The sequence below is a fragment of the Chanos chanos genome, chromosome 8 (assembly GCF_902362185.1).
Source record: "Chanos chanos chromosome 8, fChaCha1.1, whole genome shotgun sequence".
Classification (NCBI taxonomy): Eukaryota; Metazoa; Chordata; class Actinopteri; order Gonorynchiformes; family Chanidae; genus Chanos; species Chanos chanos.
The window spans coordinates 11,717,643-11,745,310 of NC_044502.1; the positions used below are offsets into that span (position 1 = coordinate 11,717,643).

General features: G+C 44.3%; 1 protein-coding gene across 1 annotated transcript; it reads left to right on the forward strand.

The window, feature by feature from the left end:
- The first annotated feature begins 1,933 nt into the window (after positions 1-1,933).
- On the forward strand, positions 1,934-27,577 carry LOC115818328 (SEC14-like protein 1). The gene is made up of 16 exons (XM_030781682.1): positions 1,934-2,141; positions 4,031-4,120; positions 16,836-16,985; positions 17,378-17,509; positions 19,158-19,286; positions 19,587-19,833; positions 20,141-20,250; positions 20,523-20,712; positions 22,462-22,550; positions 22,701-22,771; positions 22,986-23,157; positions 23,487-23,621; positions 24,044-24,178; positions 24,906-25,157; positions 25,360-25,538; positions 27,408-27,577. Exons 2-16 carry the CDS (start codon positions 4,058-4,060, stop codon positions 27,511-27,513), a joined length of 2,160 nt encoding a protein of 719 aa, XP_030637542.1. The 5' UTR covers positions 1,934-2,141; positions 4,031-4,057; the 3' UTR covers positions 27,514-27,577.
- The last annotated feature ends 91 nt before the right edge of the window (positions 27,578-27,668 follow it).

Genomic DNA, 27,668 nt, shown 5'->3' on the forward strand with positions numbered 1-27,668 from the left:
TTAACTGTGCGGAGTCTCATTATCTTGAGTTCCTGAACATTTATGATTAATTAAGTTATTAGGCTGACATTTCCAACAGTGACGTCCACCTCCAGTAATGGCACACCGAAAACAAAGCTCGTTACATAATTTCATACACACTCTGTAGTAGTAATGGCAGAAGTTTAGAGGTATCTATCAATAAAATCAAAATGAGTACGCACAAGAAAACTAAAAAAACATAACCATCACGAATATGAGTGAGGATGGGCCAAACAGTTTAAAAAGGATTCACATCCAACCCAGAGTAAAGAACCACGTAGTTAAGGAAAGTTACTGTTATGCCAAGCAAAATCATAATTTAAAAGACACTTCCATGTAATACGTAAATAAAAGACATCTCGTTTAAATGAGTCTTTCCAGTGTCTTTGCAGGAATTCAAAGCATGCAATAAAACAGGGGTCAGTTTTATTTGTGCTTGAACTTCTTCTGCTTAATTTAAACAAACCTGAGGCTCAGCAGTAACTTGAAATGTAAACAACCTGTGACTGAGCAATAACAAAGCAGGACTTAGCAATGAGGTTGAGTAACCTGGGAAAGGAAAACGACTTGTTGCTGCTATTGACAAGGAAGGAATGATAATAATAATAACAATAAAAAAAAAAAAAGTCCTTGGAAACACATTCTCCCTGGTGTGAGGAAATATTTGCAATAGGCTTTGGACACTTAATATCTCAGAAAGATTTACGTTTTGTCAGGGTGACCACTGCCTGTCTCATAATCTGCTTAACGTCATTGGCTCTAACTTTGCTATTTTAACTGCTTATGTGAATGGGGTGTGTTAGTGGTTGTCATCTGATGGGCAGAAAGCCACTTCATTACTTTATTGAAAGGTAATCATATTTTATTCCATGAAATTATGACAAATACCACAGATTTGTTTGCAAAGATTAGAGAGGACAACCAGATGTTCTGAATTAATCGTTACAATTTCCTGGGAAAAGAAAAAAACACCCATGCAAACGCTATGGGAAAAACTAGTTCAAAACAACTGAAATTTCCAGATGTTTTACGTAACATCCATCTAAAATCCATCTAATTTCACATGCAGTCACAGAACTCAGGAACTGTTATCAGATGATAGATTAAGTTCGTGTTGTGTATTTTTGTATAAACATTTCCCTCCTACTTTATCGTTTAAAAATTGATGGAGGGAGTAGATAGTTATGAAATTTTTATGATATAAAGATTATTAATTTTTTTTCCAGATACAATAAATACAGAGACATGTTGATCTAATGTTTTAACTGAACTCATATCTACTGTATCTGAATTTAATAATAATAATAATAATAATAATAATAATAATAATAATAATAATAATAATAATCAGGTTTATAGTGTAAAGATATTCGTATCCCAAGAACTATAACTATTTACGTGCAACGCCACTAGCATCAATAACCTTCACTTGAAACTGAAGATCTGCTTTGCATTTAATTTAAGAACGCTTATTGAAAGTTTTTCCGCTCTTACATGAATAATATGACATTATACATATTTTGTAGCGGGTTTTTTATTACTGTTTTTTTTCAGTATTTAAGAACAAACATTCTAGGTAGGTACCTTTAAGTCATATACGTGTTACTCTCACATGGCGTGCAACACAAGGCTGGAAGTCAGGAGAGCAGCATCGCAGTAATTTTCATTCTAAACCCTTGACATTTTCTATCCAAACACAGGAGGGCAGTCAGACGCTCACATAATCGCATTACGGTCAGTCTGGAAAAACACTGAACAAACGGAGCTGTATGAGGGGGAGGAGCAATTGTCACTTCAGCCAGCCCTAATGCAGGGTCTGTCATTTCCGAGCCTCTCAAGAGTGTGTAAATACAAGGCCAGTGGTGCCAGCGTATTAACAAACGTCTAAATCACTTCAAGTAGTTTAGGATGCTGTGGCCATGAAGTGGGTCCGAAGTCTTGAGCTATCCTAGCTAAACCAGTAAAACACTTATCCAGCTAGCTTGTTTCTTTTGAGCCTTATCTGTCAACAGTCGATATTAGGATGCTGTGTTATTAACCGTCGTGGCATCCAGTGGTATCACAGGACTACTTCCTTCAGAACTGCCAGTTTAAAATTCGACATCGGACGTTTTAACTGGGTAAGTTTTAAGCTAACGTTACCTGTACTAACTGGAATTGTTCTCATTTTGCTACCAAGCTTCATTTATCCAACTGGCTAGCTATCTAGCTAACCAAAGATGGCTAGCTTAGTTGACTCGACGTGTTTAGATTTCGCTAACTGTGTTTGCTACGAAATTAGATATCTCGATAGGTTATATAGGTTAGATTTACCAGACAAGCGAAAATGTTTTCAATCTAGAAACTAACCTATCTAGCTCTTCTACTTATAATTTGTTATTCACCGGTCTTTGTCGCTAGTGACCGCATGCTCATTAGCAATATATTGTCTTCTGGATGAAAACAAGCAAGTGAGGTTTTGATTGGTGGTCAGTTTAATCACAATCTAGTGAGCTCAAGTACAACCTATGTTTGTTATAAAAACACAGTCATTTAAACCGACAAAATAAGTTTTCTTACAGATTTGTCGTGGCCATGTGTTCATCTTGTTAGTAAACGATATTTATATGTGTGTGTATTTTCAGCTCTTTCATACCCGGTATTACCTACACATTCAATACTATTGCATAGTTGTCGGCCAGTTCCAAGCCTTTTCACACATCCGTTTTTACACCTGGCCCATAAAAACGTTATTGAAGTATAGTGTATTATCTAACGTTTACTGTATGTGATGTGTTGGCTCTAGTGATTAGAACAGTTGTTAACGTGGCTAACTACTTTGGTACCCCCCCCAAAAGTTGTTACCCATCTGGTTAGCAAAGTAGTCTATTTACAACCCATATATATCTATGTAGGAATTGGTCGTCCATGATTTTATTACAACAACTATTGTCAACTATTGTATCTCCTTTTTGTTGTTCTGGACTGGCAGGTCTTTCCGCTTGAAGCATGCTGGTAAATACAGACATTGTTTTGAGAGTTCCATTGTAGGTTTAAAGGAACTGATGTGCTTGGTAGTGTAGAGAACCCTAGAATAGCTCGTGTCAATAGTATATTGTGTTTAGTGATGGTGTTTTTAGGTTTTTAAATGCCAGCCCCGTTAGTTTGTTCTCACCGTTCTGTCCTGAAAATGCCGTCTAGGTCTATTACTGGGAACTTCTGACACGTTTAAGCATGCAGAATATAATCAACACTGAACAATCACATAGCAACAAACTGGAAAGATTGTGACTAATGGGAGTTCAGTTTGTTTTCTCTACGTTCCTAAATATCCTTTGGCAAAACAATTCAGCTTAAATAATTATCCAGATGTGTACACACATGTCAGCCTAATCAGGAAACACAAGGAAATCTACGGCCCTCAGTACACGGTTGTGCTCGACAGCCAAATCCGGGCTACATATTTAGAATACTTCATTTCCCGCACTGCGCACCTAGGAAAATTATTTGTCCATCAGCTGTCACCTGCTTCTGTGTATTAGTAAGTAATTGTTATGTGTCGGGACATTTCTTAATGATTCAGTGGCTCTGTGGATTTGGTAGTGCCCAGCTGCCCACGTTTGTGACTTCTCACTGCACCGTTGTGCTTCTGAGCTTGGCTGGTCTGATTGATTCGAGAGGAGCAGTACATTTATTAATGAGACAGGAACCCTCACCCACAGTCACGGCCAGTGCCCTCTCACAGTATTTCACTGCATTCTGCTTCACTGGTGCCTGGGCTCCTAGCCATTCAAGGATACAGCAATGAATGTGAAAGAGCTGCATAGTTACTCTCAATCTCCCTCTCTTTCTTTCTGCTGTGGTTTCCAGTTCCCCTCCCCTTGTTTTTAAGACTTAGTCTCTGATGTTTTAGCCACTAAATATTTATGTATGATGCAATCACTGTAATTCTTCTCAAGTCTGTTCCACGAGCTGTCGGTTCAGTGCTGACCTTAGTTAAGTTGTTTTGTTTTTCCTTTTCTGTCTTCAGGACGTTGGCGCTATCGGAAGCTCCACCATGGTGCAAAAGTATCAGTCCCCTGTGCGGGTATACAAACACCCATTTGAGTTGGTGATGGCGGTAAGTCTGCCTTTTTTTTTTAGTCTTGGTCTCAATCCAGCAGTTTTTTCTGTTCAGCAATCCAGCAGTTTTTTCTGTTCATGCAATCTATTTTCAGCATGTTTAGAGCACATGTAGTCACGTACATGGAGTATCACCGTCTCCTTCTGAAAATCGGACCATTTTCAATTGAACGCACACCTATGGAACTCCCACACCTTGTCCGTGTGCTCCATACATGAGTATGAAATGGAAAAGATGTCATGTTTTACAGAAGTATGGATGCAGAGTTAGTGATATTCCATTTGCGGGTTTTAAAAATTCAACATGCCACGCGCATAGGCTTTTAGTGGGCCATGTGGCCTGCAATACGCTTTTCCCACATCCTTCTGTGTTGACATCTCTGAGCATGTCTAGGTGGTAGTACACTTTTCTTTTTCTTTTTCAAAGCAGAGTGCCTGACTCACTGCGTAATGGAACATCATACCCTGATTCTATGGTCTGTTTTTCAGAGAACTGACCGTGTGGGGTGGGGAAGATGAGAGAGGTTTTTCTTGATAACCTGTGTACAGGTCTTTGAAAAAGACGACCTTGTTTATGGTCCATTAACAGCATCGCCTAATGAAAGGTTCTTGGAAGGCTGTTCTTTCGTGGTTGCGGCTCGTGAAACCGAATGGGAGTGCCACAGGAAAATGAGAATTCAGACACGCAATCTCTGTTTATCAATCAAATGCTTGTCCTCTCAGGTATTCTTAGTCATGTCGCTCTGAGTGTTTCAAATACACAATGGTCACTGACAATGGTCATTTATTTCTATAACTTCAGGCGCATGTCATTTCCATGTATTACTGAATACAAAGCGTTTATTTAACCATTTACACATTAGGGCACGTCATAAGTCCGTAACTCACTGAACGCCTTTATATCACTGGTTCCCAATCAGTCACGTTACATTAGAGCTGTGCTGCCTATTGCTGTTATTATTATTGTTATAATTATTGTTACTATGATTACTATTATTATTGTTATTGTTGTGGTTGTTTTAAACATTGGAATTGTATTTGTGTTTGAGTTCTGTAGAGGGAAAATGGCTCACAGGTTCCTCTGATAAGTAGTAGCTATTAACATGGGAATCAGTGCGTGTTGCTTGTTCACTTTAAGTGTCCGAATTGCATTTTAAACATTTGGCTATCACTCCAGTCCCAAGCTGTACAATAACATCTGCAGGCAATGGATGAGCCGCTGTCGTCCAAGCACACAAGACAAGAGACTAAAATAGCTTTTGTTGCCTGAAGGTTTTATGAAGGAGATGACCTTTCATATGAGAAGGGCTGCGGTGGGAGTTTTCTAACTGGGGCATTGGCTTTGCAGGATGGGGGTAGGGGGAGGGAGAGGGGGAGGTTACAAAGACGAATGTTTGGTCCTTTGGGGGGGGGGGGGGATTTTGGTTAGACAAAATACCAGATCCATAGCATTTCCTTGCTTCAGCCCAAGGGTTTTAGTGTTTTTTTTTCTGGCTACAGCAGTCATCAACTTTCAGACAGTGTTTGTGGGCTGTCACTTGCTGTTTGATTGAAGGCATTTTTAGATGTGTGGGAAGGCCACAGAACCATTCCTTTGGGCCACTGCTGGTAATTGCACGCAAAGTATGTGGTCACTCATTCACCCCAGAATATATATCCTTAGTAACGCATCATCTGCATAACATCGCATATGTCTGTGTCAGGGTTTCTGTTGGCCAGTAATTAGTGGTTGTTGCCTGGTAAAATTTATTAAAAAAAAAAAAAAAAGATAAATTAAAAACTTGTTGGTCAACATATTCGGTAATAATGCTCATAAGGAAGGCTATCCCCAAACTGGACATTTGTGTTTTGGCAGCAAAACAGCCTTGCAACCTGCAAAGACACATTAGACACGTTTGAGATCAAGTCGGCCGCAGAGGATTCTGCCGCAATGGAAAAAAAAGGAGAAACTAAAATGTTACCTGGAAGCCTATAGGCTACATATGATGCCATGTAAGCCTTGCGTGTTTTTAAACAGGCTACACAAGTCACAGGTTACGGATGTTTCGTAATAGCTTAGATTTTAGCAGCTAATGTTGGGGTTTTGCTCAATTGTTACTGTTCATTTTGCTTAATCATTACTTTTCATGAAATAGACTGATTTGAGGTCATTGTCATTCTTTCATCAGCGTACGTGTATATTATATTTGCGTTTGTAACATAGACTGTTATTGAAATGTGACCGGTAAGTTTCAAATTTGTACAGTAAAATAAATTCTCTCCGAACACCGGACTGGCAAGAAAAAAAAAATCCTAGCGGAAACCTTGGTCCGTCTGTAGAAGCTGCCTCGCCATCTTTTATATTTTGTCAAGTTTGTGGTTTTCCTCCACCGCTGTCTCTTCTGTAATACAAAGTTTACAACATGAGGAAGTGTTCTGAGCTATATTTTTGAAGAGGAGCCGGGGAGGGGGTCGTCTCTTTGGACCCAGCTGGATTATTTTCATCTTTGGAATGTAAAAGTCACTGTTCCTTTCACTTCGGTGTCAAGAGCCTGTCAGCTAAGCCCCTGGAACTGAGTTTAGCCTTCAGCTTTTGAAGAAGACAAGCAAGAGCTCTGCATTCCTCTGTCTCCTCTCTGCGCACATACTTCTCAAAGATATACGATCTAACACTTCGCCGTGGCTTCAAAGAGTCTGTATAAGTTTGGGACAGGGTTTAACAATATAGCTTCTAGGTTCTGTCAGGTGGCCAGAAGAATGTTCTGCTGCATGTGTTCCTTGATCATAAACCTTGCTCTGGAGCTAAGGCAGATCATTTTTATGGTCCATATTCTTGGTAAACTGTTCCAGATAATCCTTTGGGGGGAGGGGGGCACCAAAAACAACGCAAGAAACGTTAGCTTACGGTCAGAACGAGTCCAGTCTGCATAGATTTAGAGAAAGTGCCAAAACGTGTGCAGTAAAGAGAAAGCATGATGTGTTCAGTTATAAAAACTCATAGGAAACTAGAGCTTCCTCTTTCCCAGAACAGAAGTTCTTAGCTGACAACACAGCACGTTAAGAATGTTTTCTGGCAGTCAGGCTGTAGCCCTGATAGGCATGTGATGAGCCCTCTGCAGTTCTGTGGTGGGTTGATTTTTGTCGGTAGCGGTGAAAACACTAAGCTTTTACAGCAGCACGGGAGGGCAGTCTTCGGTTGAATCCGTCTTTTTTTGACAGGGATCAAAGCTTTGCGCTAGTTGGAAGGTCTTTATTTTGCTGGCAAGTCTCAATCAAAAAATTGTTTAAACTCACGACCTCCTAAGTATTTATTTGGACGTCTGTTTCTGCAAGTTCTTTCCGTGTGCAAATGACACAGCCAGGACTTTTTGTTGTGATATTTTTCTTGTTCGGTGTGGAGAGAAAGTAGGAAGCAGAGGAACAATGGCTCAGACTGCTGTTATTCACTGCAGCTGCATACTTCAGGCTCCGACTCCTCTGCAGCTCAGTTGCAATAACAGGAAAATAAACTGTCGTTGTTGTGCTATTATAGCCCCATTCCGGTGGCTGAGCAGACAGAATGGCGAGTTCTGGAGGACTCGGAGAATCCTCCGGACTCTCTTGTTCTTGTTGTTTCAGGTTCCAGGGTGTCCTTAGAGTACCCCCCCCCCCCCCCCCCCCCCAGTCCCGTTCCTCTGGTCTTCACCGCCGTGGATAGGCATTAGTAACACAAGCCTGCTTTACCAATTCAAATGAGAGCTGTGCTAATCTGCAAAAAGACACAGCTCCGTTGGCTCTGCTATTAATGCACAGGATGTGCGTGCATATTCTGTTCATATCAGCCAAATAAGGGATATGTACTCTTTAGTCAAATCCAGCTCCCCCTTTTGCAGATTAAAGCGTACAGCCAGGTTTAATGCCATCCTCTGTAGCACGCTGATGCAAAATTGTGTTGTAGTGTTAACCCAGCGGTGTCCTATCAGAAAAGTCATATTGTGAGGGGTTTTTTTTGTTGTTGTTATTGTTGTTGTTGTTGTTGGTTTCAGAATGTAACGGCAAGGGAATGGATTGGAATGGCCGTGCCTTTTTTTTGTTGTTGTTGTTAGCAATGTACAGAGTATGAGAGGGCTTTGGTGAGGGCTTGAACAAAATATCGCCACGTTAAACTAACTCTCTCTCTCTCTCTTTCCAAGACTCCACAATCCGTGAAGTCTCTCTCTGAGACGTTTCTCTCTGCTCTTCCCTCCATTCGTTTTCTGCACAGCCCCTTTGATCTGTTCATCTCCTCAGGCTTCCCTGTAAGCTCATTGCTAATGTGGTTGTAGGGAATGGGTTCAGTAATGCCACCCCCTACATGGTTTTTGCCTTTTTAGTGTACACTGAATCTCAGCTCTGCAGTCGGGATCCAGTGTCAATCAGTGGTCTAGGGCAATGCGCCACGCCGCAACAGTGAAGTCCTGGTTCAAATTACCCCAACACCTACATCTGATCCTCTGCAACCTTTTAAAGATACGTGTGCGGTATCTAAGAGAGTAACATTTTAACGCCTTCAGAAAGAGTCCCAAAACCCAAGTTGACAAGCAGTATATGCGACGCGGCTTAAGCAGGAGCAAACAACAGGATGTGAAACAGTTGGTACTAAAGAGTTCCAGAGAAAATGACCTGTTTATTTACAGTGCCCCCCGCCCCCCCCCCCCCCGGTTGTTTTTTTGGAATGCTGATGTCAGTTGGAATGCAGTCAGATGTTCCAGTCGCCTCCAGCAAGACAATGCCGCACTGTGGCCCTCTTTCAGATGTGCCATTCCTGAAGCCTGTTTGGATCCAGCACCAGTCAAAAGAAATGAGACTGATCTCTGTAGGGCAACGTCAGTGAACAGGACAGATTTACATGCTATTGACCCCCCCCCCCCCCCCCCCTCCGTGATCTTCAACGGGCTCAGTCTTTTTAGGTCTGAAGCTGTTCTGACACGATCAGTCTAGCCAGGTGTCAAACAGTCTGATGTGACTGGCCATTAAGCTACGTCCTAACCCACTTTCCGAGGCCCCGCTTTTTAAAAGCGTGCCCAGCCACGTCTGGAACAGATGTTTAGGGTTCTCTCTGTTCCATCTCTTGTCGTCTCACATTATCCCGTGCCTAAATCCCCCTCGACACGTGCCCGTCGGTTCACCTGTAATCTCCCGCGCCGCCGAGGGCTAAAGGAATCCGCGCGGAAATTCATTCACTGGACTCGCCCATTCATTCAGCATCATCTAAGGAAACAGCGTAGGGATCCCAGTGATTCAGTTGTGTCAGGGAAAGAGCCAAGAGGGAGAGGGCTGCTTTACGGCCCTATTTACCGTCGGCTGTTGGTGACCTGCCAGTACCCTCTGAATTTGATTCAGAAATCTCATCCATCCTGTTGAGTGTCTGCGTCAACATCTCTCAGTTAAACGAATTCGCTTATTAGATCTAACACGCGTGTCTTCCTGCTTTGTGCAATGATGGATGGTATTGGCGCAGGGAATTCTCGTTTTTTTAGGGCCGGGAGGGAGGAGGCAGGGGGGCGGCAGTCCCTCTCTGGTCCGCATTTATGCTTTATTTAAAACCCTGCATGGAAGGTGCTGCCTCTCACGGGTACTGACCAATGCCGTTCCTCATTTGTCGTTAGACACTGAGGCATGCACACACACACACACACACACGCAGACACACACACTGTGCCGGCAAAGTGGTGCAGTGCAGGATGACTGTATACGTCTTCAGTGTCTATGCAGACCTTTAGTTTAACCGACGTAATCGCTGACTCACTCACACACATAAAATGTGGTCAGAGTTGTAACCTTCTTGCACCCACACAGACCCACAGACCCTCTCCATCAACACTTTGACCCTGTTTCCCATAAACACTGCTTGGCTTAGTCAGCAGAAGTTGCCTCATTTTGCCCACCTTTGTAAAATCATGTCTTATTTCCAGGAAAGGGTGTGTATTAAAAAAAGGACTACTGCGGCCTACAGAGCTTATTGTAATACCAACCTCTGGTAATTATTTTCAGAGCATTAGGTAGGACTAAGAAGTGCACAAAAGCAACATTATAAAGGCATTTGGATTTTTCCCTTTTTCAGCACGTGAACCCCCTCCGCCGCTGTGTCTAAGTGTATGCATTTATTTAAAGAGAACTGCGTGCACTCCCACTGAATACCAGTGTTCTCCCTGAGCTAATTGTGTATTGGTGCATTTTTAGAACATCCACTTCCTGTTTTACTGAGACAAGTGTTAGACAGCTGACAGATGGGCTTCCTGTTTTGGTTTTTACGCTGTTTCTCTCTGTTGTCTTCCTTGTTTTGCCAATGGTAACATCCCAGTACTACACCAAAGCTACATCTTTGAATTTCAGGACCAAAACCATCCATCACCTGGGCCAATGAGTATCCTCAGCAGATTTTCCTTGTTTTCATAGTTTTGTCAGCCTATAACTTCACAGTGTGTAGAACGTCTTGGTGTTAATGCTCTGCCTTCACAAAGACGATCGCATAGCATTTCATCGCTATGAAGCCGAAAGCCATTAGGCTGTCTGTCTCTTATTAGTCACGCTGTGACTCAAGGCATCTAAAATGTAGCGTAGCTTGTTACGTTAGGTGTTTGCAAACATGCCAATAAATGCAGAATTCTCTTTTATGTTGCAAAGCAAAGAATGCAGCACTCTCTGGATAATCCAGCACTCCTGAATATTTTTCTTTCCTTTGGTGCAGTATCACAGCAGTTTAACAGAAATGTCCTTCCTTATTGATTTAACCTTGCCAAACTCGATTAGTTGGCCGGGGCCGTGTCAAAAGCTCGTTTGTCAAGGAATCGCCCCAGACGCAATCGTCCGTTTACACATACCTCACGATTAGTTACTTACATCATAATTTCCTTGTCGCAAGAAAAAGTTCCTTAATGAACGGGGCCGTAAGCACCTGGAAGCATTAACATAATCTCTCTCTCTCATCCTCTGAAATGGAACAGGGTCCATCCTGAATTTCTGTTTTTCTAAAGGGCGCGTGACCACTCAGCAAAGCACATACTGTTTTTCTGTTTCAGCAACCTCTCTGCTCCTCAAGCTTCACAGCACTCGCCAACCCCCCCCCCCCCCCCCCCCCTTCCCGGCTCCGCCACCCACCACCCGTAACCTACTTTCTCTTTTCTCGTTTTTATTGCATTTTTTTATTTTTTTAAAGAAACAGGGAAATTAAATGAGACAAGCTCCTAATAATAAACTGTTTGCCTTTGAACGCCGTGAAAAAAAATCCTTGACCCCCTTTTCTCTCAAAGGCAGTGTGGTTCTAAGCAGGTTGTGTAACCAGGTGTCAGAAGGGTGTGTGTGTGTGTGTGTTTGTGTGTGTATGTATGAGTAATCACTCTCTGTGAATGGACCTGGCGTGAGCCGAGTTTAATGGTTGTCTCCAGCGCTATTTTTATAATGCTGGACCCCATTAGCTTGTCTTTGTGCTGCATGGATATGACAGTAGCATGTGTATGGAAAGCGTAAGCTGTTGTGTTGGCCTATATAGACGCATTACTTGACTCCTTTTGAACTGGCCCGCAAACCCTCTCCCAATTCCCACTTGTATCAATTACCGGCTGTAGAAGGGGTGCGACAAAGTGACCTATCGACGAAAGCACGGCCGCCCAATACCCGCGGGGGACTCGCAGCTGACCTGTGACGCCTGCGCCGTGAAACATGAGGCTCTGGATAAAAGATCCGAGTTTATGGATCTGGGACTGGCGGCCACACATAGGCAGCTCCCAGTCCTCCGGCAATAATCTAATGATTTTTCACACTGTTGACATCAGCGTGGGCATTACACCCGTTTAGGGAGTATAACTTGACGTCAACAGTTGCTCACAGTCTAGTATGTCAGTAAGTGTGGTCAGATGAGTCAACTCGTCCAGGGCTGCCAGCGAGAAGAAGCGGGGCTGGAGTATTTTTCCAGAAACGTAACGTAAACTCGGTAGTGCTGCTTTTGTCCCTCCGTTCCACAATGAAAACTTGAACATCAGAATTCAGTTGTGAATCAGGCGATTGTTCTGAATCAGACAGCGAAGCAGTAGTGACATGAAAAAAGAAAGTGTTTTTTCTGGGGGGGGGAGGGTTTGTTGTTTTTTTGGGGGTTTTTTTCCCCCAGCTCTTGTGTCTTGATAGCTAAATACCAGCGATGTTGACTTACATAATACAACAAACATTCTCTCCTAATCTTTTGTACCTTTTTTTTTTAAATTCAAATTATTCACAGGGTCCGCGACTCGTAGCGGTGTTTTTACCCTAAGCAGCCTCGTTGTGATAGCATTGTTCTGTCAAAGGGGCTTATTGTTTTGGGTTTGTTTTCAAATTGCGTGGCAACCGACCTTTCACATATCTTAAGCGCCCATTACCAAAATGCTCCATTCCCAGACGTCAAAGACAGGTTTTATAAATAGAGGCTGACCTTCCTCTCGCTCCCGGGGTTTTTTATGCAATCTTCAGATACGCCGTGAAGACGGCGTAATGAATGGTTTTGGGGGGCAACACTGAAGGTGAAGAGGCCCTCCATTTAACCTTCAGGCCATATTTGGCAGTCTTCTCGAGTGCCTGGTCGCACTCTGTTTTTTGACCCTCACAATCAGATAACTGCTTCAATGCCAAGCTCTCTTTCTCAAGCCTGACATTAGTTCGCTGACATTCGTTTTGCCATAACAGGCGTGGCCTGCGTCATACCGTGGCGCGCCGCGGTTCTTACACCCCGGACCTTTTTGTTTAGGCCAATTTCCATACGAGACCTAAATGTTTTTGTGTTGACATTAGGGACATGAATGAAATAATAGTTGGTCGTTACGCGAGTGTCGTTGCGTGCCGATAGATTCCGACAGAGGCCGTTTTGCCTGGCAAATGAGATGGAGCAAAAGCTGGTTTGTTTCTGCTTATTTACCAAAGCTCCTTCTGTGGTTGGATCTCTTTTATGTAATATCCTCCAGCCTCTGTGGATAACTGCACAGCACACGCAGCGTGGTTTTCTCCACTGCGGGACATTATCCGCACTGATGTGGGTGATAGCGGTGATTGCTATTACGGCTGCCGTCGCATGTGGGACTCTGAGGTAATAATGTGCACGTACGGGCTGTTTCTCTCTTTCTCGCTCTGTCCCCTTTGACCTCAGATCAGTTTGGAGTCCTTCTGATGAGAGGTTGTGAAGTGGCGCAGGTTACTCACTGCTGATCTGAGAACTGTCTTTTGTTACTGATAAGCCTCTTTTGAGCTCACTTAATTAGCACAAAGCAGGTGTGCACGCTGCCCGTTCACTCCATCCCCCCAAGCAACGTGACTGCAGCTTCCTGCTACAGGGGAATGTGTGTTCATGGGTTTGTGTGTGTGTGTGTGTGTGTGTGTGTGTGTTTCGTGGTTTTCTCAGTAAATGATGAGTAACCTCGTATTTCTTTGTTATATATGGCTAAATTCGTTCACGTCTGTTTACTGCCCAGCATCACACAGGCAATTTCACAGCACTGTAAAGCCGACTGACCTTTTCAAGGTCACTGGATAGCATCTTCGGTTTCTCCACCCAGCGGTAATTAGCCACTCATTTGACTTGTATACGGTCTCACATATGACTCACTGTATTCTTTTGGTAACCCTGGTCAGCCTTATTTTTTCAGTTTCTAATTTTTTCTGGCTAATAAAAGCCATTGCCCCATAACATCAGCATTATTATGTAGTTTCTGCGTGACATGAGGAAAATCACCTTTTTTCAGTTATTTCAGTTTCGTCTCACTCCGTTTCATCGTAATAATTATTCATTAGTTTGAACCCATGAAGGATGTTATTAAACAGCTTTTTGTCATACTTTCCCAAGGCATGTTTTCAAAGCTCTAAACAAATCAAGCTTTGATTCCTGGAACCATTACTCAGAGTGAGGTTAGTGTGTTTCGTTGCCATGGAGACCTGGAACGACAGTGGTCCAGCACCGGAGAATGTTTGATTTAGATTTAGACGTTTTCCCTGCTGCATTATAAGTCGTTCCCTCGCCTGAAACAGACCAGAGAGTCAATGTTTGCTGGCTGGGAAGCCCAGACGGGTTCCACTGTCCCTGTTCTCACAAAAATGTTAGAGCAGGCCGTCTGCCAACTCACGGGACCCTGGCACCTATTCACAGAACGTGAAATGAATCCAACACTACATTGACATCCAAGCACCAGGGTTCATCAAGGACTTTTACATTTGCTCACGCCCAGTAATTTTAGCCGATCAGAGAGGTAATGAGAACGATATGTTACCATACACTATTTGTAGACACTTTAAAATGCCCAGGACACCATGGTGCCAGCTAAAATTAGACACGTGTTTGTGTGATCCAAAGGCGATCTGTTTCCTAATAGGAAATATTATGAATTGAGTAAGTGGCATTGTAAATGGAGCGACACTTGGCGGTTATTTCACGAGCTATTCATTCACAAACATTACTCTCTACAATGGAGACAGCTTGTCAACATGGTAGAAATGATATACACATGTTATTCCTCCCTGCACATTGTGGAGCAACAATGTGAGAAGTCTCAGACAGAAGGACTCCCTGAGCGTCCTACGAAATTCCACAGCCATGTTTCCCTCCTCCTCGTCACATTCCGAACATTTGTGTCATTTTCTCCCCCCCCCTCCCCGTCCGCGTTCCTGTTTATTTTCCTGCTTTCGGAGTTTGGGATGGGCCGACAGACAGGAGCTTTATTTGCCGGCCCTGCGAGTCGGCAGATTTCGGATCCATTATAGCTGACCGAGGGAGGCGCTGGCCTCGTTTCCACACGCTGATTTTTGCCAGCGAAAGGAAAAAAAATAAAATAAATAAAGCTCAACTCAGCGCCACCCCGAGCGTGGGTGCAGTCCATGAGTCGATCTGGCACGGGGACAACGAAACAACCCGTTGCTTGGTTATCCGTAGATCTTAATCTTCCGCTGTCCTGGTTTAAACTGCGTGCTCTCGGCCCTGTTTTGACTCGTCTCCTCGTCACCAAAAAAAAAAAACAAAAAACCCCCCCCAGGATGGCGCAGCCCGTTCTCTTTTGGGAAACCACATTAAACCCGGTTCGGTTGAACATGCTAGCAACCTCAGGAAGCCGCTGGAAGAATCGGCCCGTGATGGACCTAAGCCCGCTGTCTGGCGGTGCATTGTTTCGGCCTGGCCTGGAAGTTGCTGTGTTATACAGAATGCTATGCCTCGGCCTGGGCCGTAATGGCACGGTCTCTCCCTCTCTGCTTCACAACATCTGCTCCATTATTACAATATTCAGACTCCTCAGCACAAAGCCTGACAGCGTGCGTATGCATGTACGAGTGCCTGTGTGTGTTCTTACTCTGCCTTGTGTACCTACTGTTCTTTTAATTTAATCTCAGGCGCACACACACACACACACACACACACATTTGCAAAGAGCCTTTGTGGAGAGAGTTTTTTTTTTTCTTTCCCCTGCAGACTAAAGTGGTTGCTTTGCAAACAAGGACCTCATGCTCTCTACCTTAGACACACACACACACACACACACAGGCACAGACATACAAATATGAGATGCAGGCTGGCGCATAATCTCTGCTTTGACTGTTAAAGTAGAGAAATCCAAACCTGTGTACTCAGTTGCATGTGAGAGTTTGAATGCGTCCCAGATGCAGCCCTGTTGAGCTGAATGTGGCTCTTTGAGCCCAAACACTGTATTTACAAGACTAATCTGGGATCTGTGTTTTGGACCGTCTCACCACCCTGTCATTTATGGTTGATCATTTCCGTTTATTTACCATCTTCTCAGCTGTTGTGTAAGCAGCTGCCAGTCCACCCATTGGGTTCCCATGAAAATGTTCAGATAACCAAGCAAGACAAAGCAGCACGGAGAAAAAGCAGAGAACACAAGTATGATATACAGTAGAGACGGATTCCTTTCAGAACTTGCATAAGCTCGCTGATCAGATGAGGGACCTGCTAGAGCTCTTCAAGCATAGCCCCTCCCCCTTCATACTCTCTCTCTCTCTCTCCCTCTCCCTCTCCCTCTTCCTCCTTCTCTCTCTCTCTCTGCCGCCCCCCCCCTCCCTCTCCCTCTCTCCCTCTCCCTCTCTCCCTCTCTCTCCCGCGTTTCATAACTGCTCCGTGCCTGCAGCCTACGCAGCTGAATCTAGACTCAGGTCCACTGGCTCTATCTGTTTCTCTCAGAGTTATTTTAGTTGGTTAGTCTCCTCTGGCTCTCAGTACGATAATGCCCCAGCTACACCTACGGGATTTTTCTCTTCTTTTTTTTTTTTCTTTTATTGGTGTTTTGTTCATTTAGTGATTTAGAGACTGTTCAGTGCTCATCTGCAAAATGGCCACGATTTATTATTCAATGTTATTTTCATTTCATTCAATCCTCTCTGTTAAGCAGGTGAATGGAAGAGCGCTGAGAGTGTTCTGACCACATTTTTCCTTAATGAAAAAAAAAAAAACCTCTCTCTCAACATTTCTCAGTATGGTTTTTCCACTAACAGCATAATAAGAAAGAAAGAAAAAAAAAAGAAGCTCCTCACACTCATTCTCCCCCCCCCCCATACTGTGTTGTGTCGGGAAAATAACTGACCTCTCACTGACTGTGAGATTATTGCGAGCAGATTATCTGATGTTCTGTTATTTTATCTCTTTATCTTTTACCCCCCCCCCCCCCCCCCCCCACCGCTTTCTAATATTGTCACGCTAACTGTCTCTGTGGCTTTGTGTTTCTCATGCCATGCTGTCTGCTCTCTGTCCGTAGGCGTATGAGAGGAGGTTCCCCACCTGTCCACTCATTCCCATGTTTGTGGGCAGTGATGTTGTCAGCGAGGAGAAGAGCGAGGACGGCTCCACACACAAGATCGAGCGACGCTGTAAACTGGACGTGGACGCCCCTCGGCTCCTGAAAAGGGTGCGTTCCTAATAACGAAACCCCTTTTGCCCAGGGTCGGCGTTTGAGGAGAAATGTCCAGCAAAAAACCGTGTCCATATTGTCAAACTGAGAATGGGGACACTGGATGACTGGAGACATACTGTACCTAAACACTTTGTGGCACTTAAAAACTGACTGTCTCAGCAGAGAACTGACATCTTCACTGAGTGAAATTCATGTATAACTACTGATCCACGTGAAAAATCAAGTTCCACAATGTCATGCAGTTGCAATTAATTTTAGATGAATGAATAAAAAATGTTGGAGTAGACTAAGTGAGCTGGACCACTGTAGCTGAATGCTTTCTCTCTCTCTCTCTCTCTCTCTCTCTCTCTCTCTCTGCCCTTCTCCCTCTGTTTTGTGTTGAACAGATTGCGGGGGTGGACTATGTATATTTCATTCAGAAGAACTCACTCAACCGTCGCGAGAGAACTCTACACATCGAATCTCACAACGAGACCTTTTCCAACAGAGTTATCATCCATGAGCTATGCTGTTATTCAGTAAGACACACACACACACACACACACACACACAAAAAAGAAGTCCCCTCGGTCCCAAAAGCCTTGATTTAATTTTCAGGGTCATTGTGTCAGTTTTAGTTTCTGGGCCTGTCGTTGGATTTGCTGTGTTCTCTTATGTGAGGGGTGCTCTGTGCTCTTAAAGGTCTTGTGGGTATGTATCAAACACCACAGCACTGCTGCTTTAGACGTTTATTTGTCCGGGAAAGATGGAGTCTTCTTCTTGGAAACACAGTATAAAATGCAGAGACAGTTATTACTATGAAGTGGCAATTTTACTGAAATAAGATATTTTGAAACAAGGAGAGAACTAGAATCAATTTTACAGACAGCAGTTCTTTTAAAGCTCAGGTGTGTTGATGGTCTCTCTCTCTCTCTGTTTCATACACACACACACACACACACACACTTGCACTCACGCACACAAAATTAAGAACATCCCACAGAAATCTCACCCCTAGATCCCGGGCGTTGTTTTTATTGGACACCCCTCCCTCCTTGCCCACAGCCCCCCCCCCCCCCCCCCCCCACAGTCCAGCACACATCCCTTAACTCAGAGATCGCTCTTGTGTTTTAGCACATGGCCTCGAACACGGCCAATATTTCCAGTGTTTTGCCTCAAACTATTCCCACATGCACAGCCATACATCATGCAAAGCGTGAGCGTCTGACATCAACCGCGTGTCTCAGCCCCCCCTCATTCCACTGCTCTCCTCTGATTTGTTTTTTTTTTGTTTTTTTTTCCTCAACACCCCCCCCACCCCCCTTCTAAGTAGAGCAGGGGAGAGCAATGTTATCCCCACATCTTCGCTCTGCTGGAAAAAAGCCCAGATCTGCTCTGGATAAATAATGAAAAAAAAGCCCTTCCTTCTCTGAAGCAAAACATTCTGACTAGATGGAGTCAGCAGCTTGGACGCGGCCTGCGTCTTTTTGGGCGGAGGTTTGAAAATCGCCGCCGCTTAACACTGACCCCCTCATCAGTTCTGTCATCACGGTGTATGAGTGTAAACAGAAACGATCTCAGTGAGGCAATCTTGGCTCCTGTAAGGGTGTTTTAGTAAGGTCAGTGCATTCCAGGCTGAGTAGATGTGGTAATGTTGATCTTGTATAAATGAATGAAGGATGAGTTAATGAAGTCAACAGTTCCAAGAAGCTGTACAGAGGACTCTTCTGTTTGGGTGGGGCACCAGATACGTTTGTGGCCTGAAGGAGTCCCAATTCTTATAATTGCCCCAAAGGTTGTCTGACTGGATGGTGGATTGAATTATGTTGGTTACAAAGTATTTAATGAGATTCATCATCATATGATCTGTGTAAGGGACTTAATAAAATGGATTTTGGTGAATGATTTTTTATTGAACAGATGTAATCCATCTGATGATGAATTACATTGTTTTTGTTTTGTTTTTTATAACATAGCTCCTCTGAAAATTACATTTTGCTGACTTATCATGTCCTCTGCTTTTCTGGTGTATGATATGTATTCCAATCAACACTATTTCACAGTGTGACTTTACAACATTAACGGTAAAGAATTCAATTCAGCTACAAATCCTGCTGCAAAATGCAGCTCAATTTTGTGATAATGTATAATGCATCACGGTTACATTTTCCCTTTGGATTTTGACAGGTTCACCCTGAGAATGAAGACTGGACGTGTTTTGAACAGTCTGCCAGTCTGGATATCAAGTCATTCTTTGGCTTTGAGAGCACAGTGGAAAAGATTGCCATGAAACAGTATGCCAGCAGCATCAAAAAGGTATGCTGTCACTCCTCATGACATCCTACCGACTGTGACCAACACCTAAAATCATACATAATCTCACACATGCAGGAGTCATTTGGTGTGACCTTGACATCATCACACTTAACTAGGCCATGATCTTTTATGTAGTCAAGTGTAATCAGGTCATAGCTATTGAATTCACCTGTTTCTATTTTTTTAACTGCCGCCTCTGCGTATTTAATCCCCGAGGTAACCCAACATGCGTGAGAAAGGCTAACAGATGCATGAAATGGAAAAAAAGGCTCTTTGTTTTTGTGCCCTCTCCCGCTGTAGGGTAAAGAGATTATCGAGTATTACCTGAGAGAGCTGGAGGAGGAGGGCATTACCCACGTGCCCCGCTGGAGCCCAAACTCGGCTTCACTCGCTCAGCCCATTATCACAGTGACCCGTCCCGCGCCACCAGCCACGCCCGCCATCGCCATCAGCGCCCCCCCAGACAGCTCAAAGGACGCCCTGGTCTCTAAGGAGGGCACCAGCCCGCCGGGGAGCCTCAACGAACCCCTTACGGGAACCCCTGATGGTTAGTGCGCGCCGTCGCCATGGAAACCTGAGAGCGGAACGCAGAACCTGCATATAAAATAAAGACGTTACAACACGCTCTTGCTCCTGTATAATATTTTGTTTTAATCAACATTTCAAAAGCACGTTTTCGTCAGGGTTAGGTAGAGGGGTTCCTTAGTTTTTGACCTTTATGACCTTTATTAGTTTTTGTCTAAAACGTGCAGAAAAAGAACGTCTAGTCTTGCCAAAGCAAGACTAGATGCTGCTTTGTGCTACTGCTTATGTACATGAGGCATACTGAAAGTGCATGTATGTATGTGTGTTAGATAAGTTGGATGCGGACTACATCAAGCGTTACCTAGGTGACCTCACACCTCTTCAGGAGAGCTGTCTGATTCGTCTGCGCCAGTGGCTGCAGGAGACTCATAAGGGCAAGGTGAGAGGAGCGCGCACACACAAACACACACACACACACGTTTACAGTCTACTCTTCACACCTGTTTAATCATCAGACACCACAGGAAGCCAAGTACAGTGACACACAAATCATTGCTCATATTTGACACACAAATAATCATTGCTCATACTTGCATGTCAGTTTAATAATAAACATTCAGTGCTTAAATAAACACACACACACACTTGTTCACCTCCCACACACACTTGACACCTCCCACTCACACTGGCTTTTTGTCCTCCGTTCTTTAGATCCCTAAGGATGAGCACATCCTGCGTTTCTTGCGGGCGCGGGACTTTAACATGGACAAAGCCCGGGAGACTCTGTGCCAGTCGCTCACCTGGAGGAAACAGCACCAGGTGGACTACCTGCTGGAGACCTGGAACCCTCCGCAGGTCCTGCACGACTACTACACCGGCGGCTGGCATCACCACGACAAGGGTGAGTTAGACCACCGCGCGACACAAGCCGGGCTCCGATCAGAACAGGCTCAGACTCTGGGTCCCTGAATGAGTCGGGTTGAACGAGGGCACCGCCGCTCTGGAGAAGTATACGCAGTTAGGTTCAGTCGAGCTTATAATTGAGGAAAAAGAATTTTCTGGCAATTAAAAATAGAACCGCTTACGATGATTTAATTATTTAACTCACTGCTGGTTTTCGAAACGACGTCTCAGGGCTCCTCCAGCGACAAGCGTCAGGACGTTGTTCAGATTTGAAATACACATGCAATTTTTAAACCATACATACTTAGAATCTTTTCCAGCAGACATATGTAAGTGGGAATTGACTATCCCCGGCACGTGTCCGGTATTCACGGCTACATACATGAATAATTCATCCGTTAACAACGTAAAAAAAAAGCCTGCCTAGGGCCAGGAGCAGTCATTCATAACGTTACCTATTGATGGCTGTTTCTCTGTTCTATAACCATGGTAACGTGACCCAACCCAGTCAGTACAAGTGACATCAATAGTCAGCGGTGAAGCACATCTCACATATCCCATTCATGGCAGCGGTACGGCCGGGCAGAAAAATGAGTCACCTTCCCTTTCACGCGTCCTCGGCGCTAAATTAGACGCCGTTAACGTCTTTAAGAGTTATTGTGGGTTGCCTCCACTCTCAGACACTCTATTCCCATCACCTGTAATCTCAGGTGTCACTTAGTCACCTCCTGCCCTCCTTCTGTCCGGCCGTGTTGACAGCCAACACAAGAGCCTGCAGTCTTCCAGTAGTCAGGGGGATGATAAAATAAGGGCAATTCGTCAGCTCCTTGTGGTGTCAGCGCACGCCGCGCGCTGATTGGACGACACGCTGCGTTTGCGTGCGTCAGCAGGAGAAGGGCCATCTGTGACTCTCTCTGTGTGTGCGTTAGACCTTGAGCATCCTCCACACACATGCAGTACACACTCAATCACACGCACACACACACACACGCTCATACTTGCATACAGACACAAACGCGTCCGTTCTTTGACACAGGTGCTGATTTGCATCCACACATTTACTCACACGCAGTTAGAGAAACGAAGTGCGTACGCCTACTCACAACGAGACGTTGTCATACGCACGCTCCATAAGACTTTCACACGTACCCAGACATTACCACAATACCACAAAATTGTCAAGGAAATTTAAAAACTACTTTTTGTACCGGTGACCTACTTGTGGTCAATTATGTAGAACCATACAATAGCTAGAGTCAGTTATCCTTACCTCTACCTACCGATCATTTGATAAATGTCACATTGATGAAATTGATGACAATCTAACCTTGAACCACCATTTCCACAGTGTGGAAATTGAAAAGAACTTGCCATACTATACTATAAGAGAAAGGTCTCTGTTATGCACAGATTTGGTGTGGGAGGACTACTCCAGTGTTATTGCTTAGCGCTGTCTCTCAGTGGACAATTTGTACTCAAGGCTGAATAAAAGAGAATGTGTCTGTTACCATGAGAAAGCGGTTAAAAATACTTCGCGATAATGAAGAGGGAACATTTCTCCATATTAAGTTCCTGATTTTGTGTTTATTTCAGCGGAGAAAGAAAAAAAAAAAAACCACCAAACGCAGAAGTTCTGTGCCGTGGTGTTTTTTTTTGCTGTCAAGCATCCGTCTGTTTGCGTGTTGCGTCTCTGTCTGGGGTTTTTTTTTTTTCGTGTTCGCCCAATGACGCACTTCTCTCTGTGCAGATGGTCGTCCTCTCTACATCCTTCGCTTGGGCCAGATGGACACGAAGGGTCTGGTCAGAGCCCTGGGAGAGGAATCGCTGCTCAGACACGTAAGGAGATTCATTTCACACTCCTCTTTCCAGCACCTCCGCCCCCCCACCCCCCACCCCCCCGCTCTGTTTTACATGAGCGTGTAATATGTAATTATATACTCCTCATGTCTGTGTATCACAGCCGCTGTGTGCTTTATCCTTCCACAGGTCCTGTCCATCAACGAGGAGGGACTGAGACGTTGTGAAGAGAACACCAAAGTGTTTGGTCGACCGATCAGGTTAGAACCAGTATCTTCTCTCTCTCTCTCTCTCTCTCTCTCTCTCTCTCTCTCTCTCTCTCTCTCTGTACCAAGCGTGTTTGCTGTTCTTTCCTGTTTTTTGTTTTTTTTTTTAACCACACATTTTTTTGAAGAGGCGTTTAGGGACTCTTTATCATCTGACATTCTCAGTCTGAGGTTTCTTCTGTTTCTCCATCTTCTCGTATTCGTGCAGTTGTTGGACATGTCTGGTGGATCTGGAAGGCTTGAATATGAGGCACCTGTGGAGACCAGGGGTCAAAGCGCTGCTGAGGATCATAGAAGTGGTGGAGGCCAATTACCCAGAGACACTTGGCCGTCTGCTCATCCTGAGGGCTCCCAGAGTCTTCCCTGTGCTCTGGACCCTGGTGAGAACCTCACTCCTCGGACGATTACTACAGGCCCCACATTAACACTGCCCACAGTCAGCCTTAATATTATCCAGTGACTCACTGTTTAATAAAACGCTGCAACGGTGATTACATGCTTTATCAAGGGCTGGGTTTGTTGTTGACGGATTAAAACTGCTGCTTGCACAGTGGGTAAAGAGAAAATTCTAGAACTCGGGTCCTTTGTTCACGTTGTGAAGTAAATCTTTAGGGTTGTTCTTTGAGAGGACAAATTCCGTACTGCACGAGTCCATAACCTGTAAACGGACATCAGCCCTGAGACCGTTTACCTTCTTCCCTGTGTCCAGGTCAGTCCCTTCATTGATGAAAACACTCGGAAGAAATTCCTCATCTACGCTGGCAATGACTACCAGGGACCAGGCGGCCTGTTGGACTATATTGACAAAGAGGTCATTCCTGACTTCCTGGGAGGAGACTGCATGGTGAGTATGGCAGTAGCTGTGCACATACCAACAGCAGACACATCAGACATCAGAGCTGAGGCCTCACTAGACATTCACAGCAGAACTTTGTGGATCTCTTTTAAGATGCTGAAAATATTTACAAAAAAAAAAAAAAAAGGACATGTTCAGTCTGTAAAAAGTAACGTGTAAGATCTCCCGTCAAATGCAGTCAGCGCTTCAGTTTTTTTTTTTATTTTATTGTTTTGCTGTTGAATAGCGATGACATTTGATGCTGATGGCTATCAACTGATTTACATAACACACATACCACACATGCCTCTTTGTCTGCAGTCCCAGGCCTGCTTTATCAGCAGCTTATCGAGCACACAGATTCTCTTTGCACAAAAAGCTTTGTAGATTTTCTAACGATTCGGCTGACACGGATTCGTTGGCCGTTACAGTGTGAGGTCCCGGAAGGCGGTCTGGTCCCCAAATCTCTGTACAGAACAGCGGAGGAGCTGGAGAACGAGGACATCCGTCTTTGGACGGAGACCATCTACCAGAGCGCCAGCGTCTTCAAGGGGGCTCCACATGAGGTAAAAATAACAGAGGAGAAATCGGCCAAATTCTCCTCCGCAGTTCATTCACACTGATGTAAGACGGTCGGTTGTAACCCAGTCTGCAAAAACACATCCCCCCCTCTCTTCCCTGTCCTACATAGTTTCTGCTCTGAACTTGCACATATGATTCTAATCATTCCACTGCTTAATAGTTCGGATTCAAAAATGCGCAGTGCACCAGGAGCAGATCTTTAGCGCTGGATCAGAGGAAAGGATAAAACGTAAAATAGAACGTAATGAGACCTGCGCGTAATAGATGCCTAGCGACCTGAGGACGTTTTGTTCGTGCGACTGGGCCGCGGTCACTGAATGAAATCATTTAGCAGCGGGTAAGAACACTGTGTACCTGAAGCATGAAGCAGGGGTCACATAGTGGAACAAACTGTTCATTATAGCTCCATGTAAGGCTCAGTTCATTATGGCTCTCTGTGTGAATGCTGAGCCATGGCTCCCCCTGCTGGAACAAAATGAAACTACCACTTTGATATTCAATCAAGTCGACCAATCAGGGTTTCTCCATTCCCTTACAAGACAGAGGTGGCTTCAAAACACAGATCTTAACTAATATGAATGTGAAATTCTTATGCTTTAGATATGAGGTATTTGAAAATGGCTTGAGCTCTTTTGTAATTCATCAAATTTGTTACTCTATTTTTGTTTTTGTCATCTTGTTCAAGCCCTAAACTGTCTCTCGCATTTCCAGCTGTTGATTGAAATCATTGACGCGTCCTCGGTCATCACCTGGGACTTTGACGTGTGTAAAGGGGACGTGGTCTTCAACATCTATCACTCTAAGAGAGCTCCACAGCCGCCCAAAAAAGACCCTCTGGCCGCCCACGGCATCACATCACCGGGGGGCAACAATGTGCAGCTTATCGATAAGTCCTGGCTGCTGGGGCAGGATTACAGCATGGTGGAGTCTCCACTCACCTGTAAGGAAGGAGAGAGTGTACAGGTTAGTCACAGCACACATGCCCGTTACTACTCCTCACGTGAAAGAGTTATACAGAGCACCTCGAAAGCCTTTGGTACGTCGTAAATCCAATGAAAATCGAATAAAAATTAAACCGTGTAAATTATTATAGTTTATAATGAGTGATCAGACACATGTTTTCGTGTTGTGATCACTGATTTTCTTCCTCTGGCTCCGTGGACAGGGTTCACACGTGACCCGATGGCCAGGTTTCTACATCCTCCAGTGGAAGTTCCACAACATGCCCGCGTGTTCGGCCACTAACCTGCCCCGCGTGGACGACGTCCTGGCCACCCTGCAGGTCTCCTCTCACAAGTGTAAAGTCATGTATTACACCGAGGTCCTGGCCTCTGAGGACTTCAGGTAAACGCACTCATCGACGTTAACGAACCAAAGCTGTAGTTTAGGAAAAGTCATCAGTGACGTCAGGTTGATACTTCACATATGAATACTGAACTGGCATAGTATGATTTAATCACTCAGCATGCAAAATTTCCCAGGTAAGGCTAATTTTTAGTTCTTAATATTTGACGGATAAGCAGTTTGCACCTCTCTCAATAATGTATTTTTGTGTACGTGAGGCGTGCATGCAACCATAGTTTATCGGTATGTCATTTTGACCACGCGCATATTAAACGTCAGGTTGTTTCATCTGAATTCTGCGTTCCTTTTGTGGATTCAAAGTGTTGTTTCACTCATTTCTTTACGTTGCGTTGTGTTGTGTTATATTGATTTTGACACAGAAACAATAGGATATCTGCTGCTCTCAGCGCAGTCTACCTGCGACCAGTGTCACCACTGCCTTTATTTTCTCTCCTTTTTCCCCCCCCCCTCATCTCCTTCTTTCTGTTTTCTCCCCCACATAAAGAACGGCTTGCTGCGATGTGCAGAGCTTGTAAGTGGACTTGTGTGCCGTTAGCTTAGCAACACGACTGCTAGCTAAGGCTATCTGCTGGAGCCCCCCCCCCTTCCCCTTTTGCTGTGCTCTTGGCTTACCCTTCGCAAGACGACTCTGTCACGCGTGCCGTGCAGAGCGTGCATAAGGCCGCGTTACGCGCACGCGCAAAGCTCTCATAGCAGCCTATCAGTAACTGATCAGTTTACAAGGCTTTTTTTACGTAGTGGTTTAACTTTAGGCCCATTTGCAACATAACTTCAATAGGTTTGATGTTTGGTCATGCTGTTCAGATGTAATGGAATCCAGTCCTATTATCTGTCAAATAATAGAGTTCAGGTGTGAAGTGTTCTTTCTGGCAGAAGCTGGTTGTTTTCTGGTAAGGTGCTATGAGGGCTTTATGTAAGGGCCTTATGCACAAGCCTTGACACTAAAGCTCTGTGAATTTCTGTGCACTAGGCCATTTAAAATCCATGTTTAAAAACAAAACACAGGTTAATCCTAACTCCACTGACTTTCTCTCTCTTCTCTTTCTCTCTCTCTCTTTTTTCTCTGTGTCTTATTCTTTCTTTTTCCCTCTCTCTAAACTCTGCCTTTCACATCTGTCGTTTTAATATCCACTAACCCTCCTGTATTGACTGATCCATTGGTTTTCAGTTTATATTTGACCATGGTTACTACAAAATGATTCCCGATTAGCTGCTGAGATCCTTAGACCCTAGACCTCCCATTCACCCATCCATGACCACACTGACCCCAGTCTAAAGGCTGCTGCAGTGTGCTGAACGGACAAGTCACACACCTTCACATTAATAAAGACTCCACAGGATTTGCAGACATGCACCCCCCGGGGTTTTAGTCGATAAAATCCATTTTTGGTCAGACTGTGGCACACTCCAGACTTGGCTTGGCTTTTCATGTCTGACAAAGCTATGTCTCCAATGATTTTACCGCACAGAAGGGTTCATTTGCCATTTTGTAATATTCAGCTGCACAGAACATAAACTGTTAGTTTGAGTAGTTTATGTTTTAGCGGTAACATGGCAAAATGCTATGTTTTTTTTTTTTTTTTTTTTCAGTAATGAAATCAGTGTTTGCTTGCTTTTGTAATTTGGTTATGGCTTAATTTGCATGTCCTGCTTAAGCTGTGGGCACTGATCAGGATTGGGCATGGGACATGCACAAACAAGTTGGTCGGTTCAAAAAAAAAAACTTGGTTGGAGACTTAGCTCTCTTTTTTTTTTTTTTTTACTTTTTATTTTAATCGGAAGCTTCATCCACTTCAACTATCAACAAGTTTCTCCGTTAAAATTCTTGTCTATTTGTTTCTCTCTCAGGGGCTCAATGACCAGTCTGGAGTCCAGTCACAGTGGTTTCTCTCAGCTCAGTGCCACCACCACCACCTCCAGCCAATCACAGTCCAGCTCCATGATCTCCAGGTAGAACTCGACGGTCAGAGCGACACAAACCCCTTCTTTAAACAGCAGGACCTACACCTCAACCACAACCTCTTAACCCCCCCCCCCCCGGTGCCCGGTTCCCAAATAACATCTCCCTTCTGCCCAAACACTGTATCAGTCTCAGCGTGGACCTGAGAT

Excerpts from the sequence above, each read along its gene's own strand:
- LOC115818328 (XM_030781682.1), top strand. The coding sequence starts at position 4,058 with ATGGTGCAAAAGTATCAGTCCCCTGTGCGGGTATACAAACACCCATTT. Across the intron at positions 20,713-22,461 it reads CTGGCATCACCACGACAAGG|ATGGTCGTCCTCTCTACATC; the intron begins GTGAGTTAGACC and ends CTCTCTGTGCAG. Across the intron at positions 25,539-27,407 it reads CTGGCCTCTGAGGACTTCAG|GGGCTCAATGACCAGTCTGG; the intron begins GTAAACGCACTC and ends TTTCTCTCTCAG.